We start from the raw sequence: 12,575 nt of genomic DNA, 5'->3' as shown, positions 1-12,575 counted from the left end.
AAAGTTACGCAGACAGCCTGTATATTCTTTAAGTTCTGTTGGTTAAAAGTGTTCATTTTTGAAAGAAAATGGTTTTAAAAAAAATTTTCCTAATTTTGAAAAAAATTTCATTTTTGTTTTCAAAATAACTTAAAAATTATTAGTAATACCAAAAATTTCAAAGAGTAATAAAATGTACGTTTTGCTTTTATGAATATTTTGGATTTTTTGTTTTCCCGGTAGACAAAAATTGGTTATGCTATGACTGTTCAAAATTTGCATACACTCTTGATTAGTGACTCGTTGAAGCCATTTTAACTACACGCCTTTTCAAACACACGCACTTTGAACAGATGAAACTTACAGATCATATAAAGAATTCATAAGCAAAGTAACTTGCGAGACAACAGCGATTAAATTTATTTTGGGTGCTAATTAGGGGGTGATTTTCGCGATTTTTTTATCAAAAAATAAAAACGACCAACAATATTTTAAGCGTAACTCACTTACTTTTAATGGTAAAAGTTTTTTTAAAAAACAAAAATTAACCTTTTTTTAAGCACTTTAAAAAAGTTTTAATGAGTTTTCCCAGGAAAGTGCTCCGTTTTTTTGTCATTTCACTTCGAAATATTCGATTTTGGAATTGGACGAGTAAGAACCTACGTTTCATTAGCTATAACTCCGCTGCTGGTGGGCATGCAGACTTCATGCGTACACCATTTTTTTTACTTTTTTATAGGCTATATTTTTGCTAAGAATATTTATTTCGACAAAATCCTTACTTTTTGAGTTATTTGCGAAAAACTCTCCAAAAACATGTTTTTTTTTTCAGTATTGACTTAGTGAAAAAACTCTATAGAACAAAAGTTGCTCATAATTAGTCATTTTATCCAATTCCGAACTTATTTTGCATGTATATTTTTTCACTCCCGAGCAGGGGTAATCCCCTCCATTTTTGTAAAATGGAGGGGGTGTAGAATTGTAAACTTTCTCTTATACAGCGTGTCCCAAAAGTAGCGGAACGGTCGAATATTTCGCGAACTAAACATCGGATCGAAAAACTGAAAAACACGTTTTCAATAATTTTAAAAAATCTATCCAATGACTCCAAATGCGATCCCCCACTCCATCCCCTGGAGGTGGGGTGGGGGGTAACGTTAAAATCTTAAATAGAAACCCCCAGCTTTTATTGCAGATTTTGATTCCTTATAAAAAAGTAATCAACTTTTATTTGAGACATTTTTTCGAATTGTGGATAGATAGCGCTATAATCGGAAAGAATAATTTATTTTAATACCATGGGTAAATTGTAAAAACCCTCTAATATCTCGAGAAATACACTTTGAAATGAAAAACCAGAAAACATGTATTTAATATTTTTTTAAAATCTATCGATTAACATCAAACATAACCCTCCACCCCACCCACTACAGGTGGGGTGGAGGGTTAACTTTAAAATGTTAAATGGCAATCTATATTTTTTATTGCAGATTTGGATTAATCATGAAAAATTGAGCAACATGTATTTTAAACATTTTTTAGAATTGTTGATAGATGGCGCTATAATTGGAAAAAGACTATTTATTAGCGCCATCTATCAACAATTCAAAAAATTGTTTCGAATAAATGTTGCTTAATTTTTCATGACGAATCCAAATCTGCAATAAAAAATGGGGGTTTCTATTTAAGATTCTAGAGTTACCCCCCATCCCGTCCAGGTTTTGGAGTGAGGGGTCGTCTTTGGTGCCATTCGATAGGTTTTTGAAAAATATTAAATACATATATTTTTATATTTATCATTTGAAAGTGTATTTCTCGAGATATTAGACCGTTTCTATTATTTACCTATGACATCAGGATAAAATGTTTTTTTCGATTATAGCGCCATCTATTCATAGTTCAAAAAAATGTCTCCAGTAAAAGTTACTTACTTTTACGTAAGGAATCAAAATCTGACATAAAAACTTGGGGTTTCTATTTAAGATTTCAAATTTACCCCCGCCCACCTCTAGGGGGTGGAGTGGGGGGTCGTGTTTTTTGTCATTCGATAGATTTTTGAAAATTATTAAATGCGTATTTTTCAGTTTTTCGATACTGTGTTTATTTCGAGAAATATTCGACCGTTCCGCTACTTTTGGGACACCCTATATAATAATAGACAATTTCAACTACCCATTCCCAAATTTTCATCCTTCCTTTATTTTTTTGGAGGTTTTCGTAAATTTTTGTGTTCCTTGATCGAGCTAAAACTGGTGTTGGTAATAGTAGATGGAAATCTTGTACAGAATTACTTTTATATAAGTCAAAATATTTTAATTTTACATGAAGTCATTCTGACAATTTTAATTTTCTTTAAGGATACGGAGGTTCAAAGGGAGGAGGATTCGGTGGTGGTGATGGAGGTGGTTTTGGTGGAGGCGCCGGAGGTGGCGGTGCCGGTGGTCACGGTGGTGGCAGTTCAGGAGGATACGGATCAGGCGGATCAGGTGGATACGGTGGAGGAGGATCTGGAGGTTTGTTGATGTTTGGAATGATCCTTTATGTATATATTTTACACAAATATCTGCCATTCAAATAATCGAAAAATTTGGTTGAGAAAAGAAAAATGAGAAATGAAAAGGGTGTTAGTTGGCATTTTTATTACTTATTTAAAATATCAGCGCTGGCAGCAGTACAAGTACAGGATTACTAAGTCAAATTAAGCTACCATCGTGATAAGTAAAGGGGAGTATCGTTCCATGAAACCTCGATTCTCTGCCTACTGGTGAAGTGGCATAAGAAGTTTTAAATAAGTTACGTTTTGCAGACGATACAGTAATAACTAGGGATAACAACAAAGATTATCAAAATGTTAAGGCATCGCCTTAATGAATGCTGACATGCTGTCATGAATAAGGATGAAGATGAATTTTTAGAAAACTAAATGCATGATCAACCAATTGATTACTAAAGGTACTGTAATTAAGCGTGTGGATATATAAACGTTGATAACATCAAAATGTAAACCAAACCAGAGAAATTAAGACACGTATTTAAATAGCTTGTGTATATCCCGACAAAAAGTTTCTTTTTGTCGGGATATACGGTTAGAACTACTCCTACCGATGCTTCTGTATTACGTGTTTACGTGTTTTTAACTCTTATTTATGGCTTGGAAGCGTAGTCACTAAAACAAGTGCATCTAAAAATAAAGACGTGGAAATAACGAGAAGGATAGGAAATAAAACAGAAATAATATTACCTATCAAAAGATGAAAATTTGAGAACATGTAAAGAGAGTCTAAATATACTCATGTTTCCAACATATTATGCAAGACAACATTCGAGGAAACCGAAATGGAGGAAGACAAAGAATATCCTGGCTTAAGAACTTGAGGGAATGGTTTGAATACAGTAGTGGAGAACTACTTAGATCGGTAGTCAACAGGATCCGCATAGCCATGATATATTTCCAATCTTCGATGGAAGATGGAACCTGAAGAAGAAGATCTGGAGACAGAACTGAGAGATCAAATAGAAAAGCAAACAGACGGGAAAAATGCCTTACTAAAACTATACAGCAAAACCAACATATCAATACTGAGACAAAATCAAGAATCTATAAAGCCATTAAAAAACCAATAATGGCTGATGGATCTATAAAACCAATTCAAAGGCTGATGAAATCGGCGATTAACAAGCAGAATTGCTTAAAGAGAGAAAGAAGCAGAAGAAAAATATTTGCTGTATACGGCTCAATAAGAACTCAAAGAGTAAAATAATTTTGCTTTGGTACTTGACGACTTCTATTTGTTTCATATACTAGGGTACACCCATAATAACTCTGTCGGTGTTTAAATTGAAGTATATTGTGTTCTAAAAAATCTATTCCACTTATAGGATTCGGAGGAGGTAAAGGTGGTGGATTAGGAGGAGGTGGAGGAGGAGGACTTGGCGGAGGTGGCGGACTAGGAGGAGGTGGCTCTGGAGGTTACGGTGGAGGCGGTTCTGGAGGATATGGTGGAGGAGGATCAGGAGGTAATACATTTATTAATATGCTTACTTAGTTGATTGCATTAAATCCGAAGATTTTAAAAGCAGATTTATAAATCAAACGGGCTAAAGTTTCTTCTCTACTTTTAAATCCTAACGACAGATGTAAAAATATAAGTAGATTTGTTTTTTAAATTCCTAACAAATGTTAATTTGTAATATTAGGGTATGGAGGCGGTAAAGGCGGAGGAGGGGGCGGAGGTATTGGCGGAGGAGGAGGATTTGGAGGCGGAGGCGCCGGTGGTGGTGGATCAGGCGCTGGCGGATCAGGAGGTAGGTGTTCATGATTTTTAAACTTGACCTGTTTTGGGTCTGTTTAATCATGGGTCAACATGGGTCAACAGGCATGGGTCTGTTTAATCTAACTTTTTTAGCTTTCTAATTAATTTCTAACTTTTAATTATTTTCGGATAACATAGGAAAAAATTAGGTATATACAATAATACAAGATCTATATGTATACTATACATACTATAATATAATACCAATTGCTTCGATTTATAATGCAAGGAAAGATAGTTGTAACAAGATAAAAACAACGTTCTTCTTAAATATATCTTCTGGGATGGTTCAAAGTCATCAATAATCAACTATTCATACAGCTTTTCAGAAATACACATAACGATTTCCAACCTGCGTAACGCACACATAAATTAAAGTACACATGAATTTCATTAAAATATATTCTTCTAACAAAATAAGTTCTCAATCAAGTAGCACAGAAAATGACAATAAATATCGTTCTCATGCCACCAGATTGACAACAGGTGGCACTTCTCTGGTTACTACCCCCGTGATTTTCAAAAATTATAAATCATACGGGTGCAGAGACGAAATTAAGATGAGGGAATTTTAAATAATTCATGTCCCATTTGCTCAGCGCGGTAAAAGTTCCAACGAGAAAGATGCCTTAGTACTCCACAAAAGAGTAAATGAATTAAAAATGTATAAACATTTTCAATTAATTTCATTCAAGTCATTTCAAGTCATGTTTAATTCATTTACTCTTTTATGGAGTACTACGGCATCTTTCTCTTTGGAACTTTTACCACGCTGAGCAGATGGGACGTGAATTATTTAAAATTCCCTCAACTTAATTTCGTCTCGGCACCGGTATGATTTATAATTTTTGAAAATCACGGGGGTAGTAACCAGAAAAGTGTCACCTGTTGTCAATCTGGTGGTATGAGAACAATATTTATTGTCGTTTTCTGTGCTACTTGATTGATAACTTATTTTGTTTCTTGATAGATGTCTCTACGATATCCGCGGCATTTCTTTCTTTGCAATCCGGAAAGACCCAAAGCGAAATACCTAGTTGAATTGGAGAGAAGAGGATATGGGACTACTGATGAGGGGAAAAAATCCCCGAAACCGGTATAGTCTCTTCCTGTACTCTCCGATTTAACTAGAGTATAATTCTGCTGCATTTTCGGATTGCAAAGAAATTGAAAATGTTTATACATATATTCTTCTATTATCATGATTTTAATTAAAGGCATATGATTTATCTTTGTCACCATTGTACTTTTTTTTGTAAAAGTTTTTAAAAATTTACACTCCATGTCTTTGAATTACACCTATATAATAAAATTAATTTTTAGGATATGGTGGAGGCGGTAAAGGACATGGCGGAGGTGGTGGCCTTGGAGGAGGTGGTGGATTAGGCGGAGGAGGTGGTCTTGGCGGAGGTGGAGGAGGCCAAGGCGGTTATGGAGGTGGAGGTTCAGGAGGTTATGGAGGCGGAGGTTCAGGAGGAGGAGGTTCAGGAGGTATATCTCTTACTATTAATTTTCACGCCAAATATTCAGAAAAACGAGACTATTAGTCATCACGAATCCCTGAAATATTCATCCTATAATCAACAAGACTCAATCTCTTCGAAAAATAAATAATTCCCAGAAAATTCGGAGCACTAACTCTTGAGCTCAATACGTGAAAAAAAGATTTACAGTGACAAAATAATACTCGTCAAAATCCCCAAATTGGTACTTCTATTCTGTATTGTAAAATTGCCAACCCATTGAGATTTGTTTTCTGTGGTTAATACACCTCTTTGGATGATGATACCTTTAAGACTACGTGTGTCTATCACCTAAATAAGGTGAAAGTCTCCACACGTTTAATAAATAGACGATTCAATGCTTTCTAAGAAATTTGTCCAAATAATATAAATTGCTTATGACAGGTACGTAACTGTCTTCGAGTTCATTGATCAAGTTAATCATGTCGTTCCAGAATTAAAAATCAGCTGAACCACGTCCGTCTTGAAAAAACTTTTCCCATTCCATGAAAAGGCTAAAAGAGCTTATTAGTCCAGGAACCGAAGCTTTTCACCTCGCAATTTTCACAGAATGTATCGATTTGCTTGAAAATTTGAGAATAAGTAGAGGAGAGTCCAAGGATCAAAATGTATATTATGCCGAAAGCCGCTGAAACTATTTGGGTGGTTGCCACCCCATCTTGGGGGTGGAAATTTTTATTATATTTTGACCGCAAAAGTTGATAAAAACATTTATTTTAAGCAAAAAATGTTCTATACAATTTTTTGATAAAATTAATAGTTTTCGATTTATTCGCTATCAAGTGTTAGTTTTACATCGAAAAAATAAATGTTTTTCGAAATTATACTCATTTACAATTTACTCAATTTTTGCCGTAGAAAAATTTTTTTCAAACGAAGTTCTTTGGAATTAAATAACCTATAATTTCATATTTAAACATTTTTGCGTATCTCTGATGCTAATCTTTATATTTTTAAGAAAATGGCATTTTTTACCAAATACAAAAATTTGTTATTCGCTTTTAACTCCAGTTTTTTAAAAACTAATCAGTTCAGCCAGTCAAACCTCTAGAATCTATTAATAATACATAAATAAAGAAGAGTGAGGAAGTCCAATCACTTAAAACACCGCTAACTTACATTATTATGCTTCCAATTGGATTTTTCTTTTTTTTTTTCAAAAAAATAGATTGATTTTTTAACCGAAACTTTATATTTTTTATCCTAGAAAGTTTGGTAAAAAAGAATTTTATAGTTTTTTACGAGATCTATAAGGCTGTTAAAATTAAATCCTTTTAAAATCCTCAGTCGCAAAAAGAGGTGAGTTTGACAGGATAGGTAAAGGTGGTTTTTGCATGTTATTATAATTTTTAATTGTCAATAGCTTACTCAATTTTTGCCGTAGAAAAAATTCTTGCAAACCAAGTTCTTAGGAATTAAGCAGACTACAATTTTATATTAAAATATCTTTTCGTGTCTCTGATGTTAATCTCTTTATTCTGAAGAAAAGGGCATTTTTTACCAAACTACAAAAATTACTACGTTATTCGCTTTTAACTCCATTTTTGCTTAAAGAATCATTCTAAGCCGGTCAAACCTCTAGAACCTATTAATAGTACATAAATAAAACAGAGCAGATAAGGTCAATGACTAATTTTAATTAGGGTAGTAAGTAGGGGAAGTTTCCGATCACTTTTTCGCTGAAAAAAATAGGGACTGACATTCTTTTTATTATAAGTCACTTAATTTTTGAGCTAGAGAAAATTTTTTTATTTCTGGAGATAGGTATTTTAAATACTTTAAATTAGTTTAAAAGGATTAATCCTCGAAAAATACATAGTTTTCTCGTCTTTTGACTTTGAAACTACAATATTTAGCATTTGAAAAAGAAGACCTTACATATAATAAAGTCTAGCTCGATTACTATGGGCCTTAAAGAAAATTAAAGAAAAGGGTTTTGTTTATTTTTTCAAAAGGTACATGTTTTGATAAAACGAAAATTATTTAAGTTATTGGCAGAAAACTGATTAAAAACATTGGTTCTTTCGATATAAAGCTAACACTTTCGATAGCGAATAAATCGAAAACAATTAATTTTATCAAAAAAAATGTATAGAACGTTTTTTGCTTAGAATGAATGTTTTTGCCAACTGTTGCGGTCAAAATAAAATAAAAAATTTCCACTCCCGAGATGGGGTGGCAACCACCCTCGTGATAAAAGCGCCTTTCGGCCTCATATAGATTTTGATCCTTGGACTATCCACCACTTATTCTCAAATTTTCAAGCAAATCAATCCATTCTGTAAAAATTGCGAGGTTTTGTCCTATTTTAAGCTTCATTACTTGGACTATATGTAAGCATCTCTCTAATTTTAATAGTCGCGCCTATATTCAAATAAGAACAGAAGAACTACATTTACTTAATAGTAGCGGAGCCTTGGATACTAAATTTGCAGTTACTAAAGCGTCACGGGGACCTATTGGGTTATGAAGATTAGGTCCTAAAATCAAAAACAGTTCAATTTTCTATTTAAGTGAGGATTTTCCATTTTTTAGTCTAATATTCCATTGCCAAAAATCGATTTTTCCGATTATAGGGCCATTTAGCCATAATTCGAAAAAATTACTCAAATAAAAATTAAACTGAATTCGCTCAGACGAGATTTATTTTGACACATTCGGAATAGGAAACATACAACAACAAAATTCGTACCTCACACTATTAACTGCTCAAATCTTGCTCAAATCAACTTACTCTTTCATTAAAAAATGAGAATTATTGGAAATAGTGGAAGTGTATAATAAACTCATAAAATTTTGTGGAATTTATTTCTTCAAAATATTTTTATTTTGTACAATAAATAAATTTCTCATTTTTTATCAATACATTATAATTTATCAATTCCAAGGTTGTAAGGTGTAAATAAATAATTATTGATTGGCGTAAGGTTTATCGTATTTGTGTCTGTTTACTATTAATAATTTTGGCTATGAGCAGGTATGTTTGGTGTTGTAGTAATTTCCATTCACGCCTAGCAACCTACCTTCTCAAAAAAAATTACTAACATCACTAGACAGTTTCTCAGATTAACGAATCCACTATACTCATTTTTACCCCACCCCACCTCCGTGGGGTCGTGCTTGGTGTCATTCGATTTATTTTTGAAAAATATTGAACACGTGTTTTGCAGTTTTTCGATCTAATCTTCATTTCCCGAAATATTCGCTTTTTTTGTGAAACTTTGTGAAATGTGTCCATTTTCTTACGCCCCGCTCAAATCGTCAGATTTTTTAAATAGCCACTCTTCTCCATGTACAGTTGAGTCGGCGAATCCTTACCCGTGCGTCATCATTTAAAGCATACGAAATAAGTCGATGATAAGTCGGAAATTGAAATTTACTAAACGCAACTGCAAGTGACAGTAAGCGACTTGCTGTTGCGTTTAGTAAATTTCAATTTCCGACTTATCATCGACTTATTTCGTATGTTTTAAATGATGACGTACGGGTAAAGAATCGCGGACTCAACTGTACTTAACTTACCTTGTCTTAATCTGACGTTTTTTTAATTATTCTAATTATAGATTTTTTACGGACTGCTCTAAATGCACGCCCTTGTATTAAAAGTCCATATATCGTAGGGGTACATTTACAGGGTACAAGGTTTCTCCCCATATGTGATTTTCTGACGTACTCGAGTAACGCGCAAAATCCCCGCTTGAGCTCGCCTACCTTAATGATGATTTGATAGTAATTTATAGACACTGAATTTTAAAATATTTTATCGTTACCTAAAAATGCTATTTTAGGTTATGGAGGCGGAGGCGGTAAAGGGGGTGGAGCTGGTGGTGGATATGGCGGTGGTTTGGGAGGTGGATTAGGCGGAGGAGCCGGAGGTCAAGGAGGTTATGGTGGGGGCGGCTCAGGAGGTCACGGAGGAGGTGGAAGTAAGTTAGAATCAAATAAAATAAAAAATATACTTTTTTTCGATTTTGATTCTATGTAATAATCTCATACACCCACCTAAACAGATAGACTAATATTATAATTCTATATCTAAATAAGATCTTTAGATTTAACTATTTATAAATGTTGTGTATCTTTATTATACATATATTACTTTTTTAGAGCGTAGGCGCAAAATTTTGGGCCAATGCGTTTTAAATGCAATTTTTTACGAATCCTTAGAAAATTAATAATTATTTTTAATGTAAGGGACCGAAGAACAAATAAAAATTTTTGTTTGAATGAGATATTTGAAAATAAAAATCACTCAATTTTCTCTTCTTTTTCACCCCTGTAACTTATTAAAATAAAAATTATAGAAGTTTCAGGGACTTTCGGCCCTCGCTGATAATGTAATCTTTAATTCTGCGTTTAAATTTTTCAAAAACACTTTTAGCCCAATAAATGACCGTTATGGGGTGTAATTTTCAGGGGCAACTCCGAATTGCATGAAAATTTGGATTTAGGTTCTACTTACCCTCCACTTCAAAGTTGAATTTGTGCTGTTGGTTGCTTTTACTTGGGGGGTGACAGTCACCCCTTCTCGGGGGGTGAAAAACGCGTGTTTAAAATAAGCCCGGAAATGGATAAATTGACAGATTATAAGTAACTTTCGTTCTATAAAGTTTTTTAAATACTTTTCGAGTTTTTATCGATTTAATACTTTTCGCGAGTCCATACTTTTCAACTATTTTCAATGGGAAATAAGCCACAATTTTACCAAAAAACTGATTTTATTAACGTTATTTTATTCCATACTTTTCGACAAAAAATTACGTTATTAGAACGTTCTTCGCAAATAACTCAAAAAGTAAATATTTTATCGAAAAAAATATTCTTAGCAGAAGTGTAGCTTATAAAAAAACGAAAAAAATGGTGTATCAGTAATAAATTGAGCAAAAGCAAAGTTGTAGCTCATGAAAAATACGTTCTTATTCGTCTATTCCAAATCGAATAGTTCAACGCTAAACCACCAAAAAATTAAGCATTTTTCGAGAGAAGCTTATTAGCATTTTTAAAGTATCTAAAAAAAGCTTTATATTTATTTTTTACAAAAGTTCTTAACATCAAAAATAAACGAGTTACACAAAAAAAAATTGGCCCCTTTTTTTGGTAAAAAAACTCGTGAAAAACTCCCTCTATGTAGCACCCTAAATAAAATTAATCGTTACCGCTTTACCATTTATTTTAACTGTATATGTATTGTTTATACGATTTGTAAGTTTGATTGGTTTGAAGTGCTTATTTAAAAAAAATAGTTCTATAGTAAAAAAAAATTTTGGAAAATTTTTTGAATATTTTCCTTTTTTCAAAATAACTTCAAAAGTATTAGTGATAAGAAAAATCTTAAAGAGTAAAAAAATGTAGGTTTTGCTATTATAAATATGCTAGTTTCATTTTGTTTTTCCGTAAGACAAACATTGGTTAAGATATGGCTGCTCAAAATTTGCATACACTCGTGATTAGTGACCTGTTCAAGCTTTTTCAACTATAACCCTTTCAAAAATAAGCACTTTAAACCGGTGAGACTGACAGATCATATAAAAATAGATAAGTAAGTAAATTGTTTGTAAAGCGGTAGCGATTAATTTCATTTGGGGAGCTAAACACGGGGAGATTTTCATGATTTTTTTACCAAAAAAAAAGAGGGCCAACTTTATTTTGAGCATAACTCGCTTATTTTTAATGCTGGAAACTTTTATAAACAATTAAAATAAAGCTTTTTATAAATACTTTAAAAAAGTTTGAATGGGTTTTTTCCCGAAAAGTGCTTAATTTTTCGGTGATTTAACCTTGAAATATTCGATTTGGAATTAGACGAATAAGAACGTATTTTCATGAGCTACAACTTTGTTTTTACTCGATTGATAAATTTTACTGATACACCATTTTTTTCGGTTTTTTATAAGCTACACTTTTGCTAGGGATATTTTTTTCGATCAAATATTTTCTTTTTGAGTTATTTGCGAAAATTCGTCTGAAAACGTAGTTTTTTTGTCGAAAAATAAACATTTTCAATGGAAAATAACTCGAAAAGTATTGACTTACATAAAAAACTCTATAGAAAAAAAAGTTGCTTAAGATCAGTCAATTTATCCATTTCCTGTCTTATCTTGAATATACGATTTTTCACCCCTAAGAAGGGGTGACTGTCACCCCCGAAGTAAAAGCAACCAACGGCACATTTTCAACTTTGAAGTGGAGGGTAAGTAGAAGCTAAATCCAAATTTTCATTAATTTCAGAGTTGCCCCTGAAAATTACAAGGTATCGCCTTATTCCCCCTTCATTTACTGGGCTATTCTTAATTTTCTCAGGATTCAAAAAAAATTAATGGATTTAAAAAGCATTGGAGCCGAAATTTTGCGCCTAATCGCTTATAAAGATTTTGTTCATATTCAATATTGTTCTTTTTATTAACTTATGCATAGGTCTTTTACACATTCCTATAATTTGGTCGATACATCTTGTTGGGGATCTTCCTCGTGATCTTCAGACTTCTACCTTTTTTTAATAAAAATAATAATTTCCATGTTTTCTGTATCTGCTCCCATAACATGTCCAAAGTATTTTAATTGATGGAGATGAACTTTGCTGGAGTTAGCTGTTTGTTGACCTTTAGGGCATTTAAAATTGATTTATTTGTCCTATGGTCGATCCATAGAATTCGTAACATTCTTCTCCCATAGAATATTTTAGTGTTCTTCTTTCCACTTGTCTTAGGGTCCAAGATTCACATCCGTATGTCAGCAATGAGATACTGACTATATATCCAGT

General features: G+C 32.9%; 1 protein-coding gene across 4 annotated transcripts in view; it reads left to right on the top strand.

The window, feature by feature from the left end:
- The window catches only part of LOC114337853 (uncharacterized), a 38,788-nt gene that overhangs the window by 21,841 nt on the left and 4,372 nt on the right, over positions 1-12,575 (top strand). For all 4 annotated transcript variants that reach the window (XM_050656781.1, XM_050656780.1, XM_050656782.1 and 1 more), the window contains 5 exons: positions 2,337-2,492; positions 3,859-3,996; positions 4,177-4,284; positions 5,616-5,783; positions 9,604-9,741. In XM_050656781.1, coding sequence (XP_050512738.1) covers positions 2,337-2,492; positions 3,859-3,996; positions 4,177-4,284; positions 5,616-5,783; positions 9,604-9,741 — 708 coding nt within the window. The remainder of the gene's footprint in view (positions 1-2,336; positions 2,493-3,858; positions 3,997-4,176; positions 4,285-5,615; positions 5,784-9,603; positions 9,742-12,575) is intronic.

This window comes from Diabrotica virgifera, chromosome 7 (assembly GCF_917563875.1).
Source record: "Diabrotica virgifera virgifera chromosome 7, PGI_DIABVI_V3a".
Classification (NCBI taxonomy): Eukaryota; Metazoa; Arthropoda; class Insecta; order Coleoptera; family Chrysomelidae; genus Diabrotica; species Diabrotica virgifera.
Note: the sequence above shows the minus strand (reverse complement) of the source record. Positions and strands in the feature narration are given on the sequence as shown.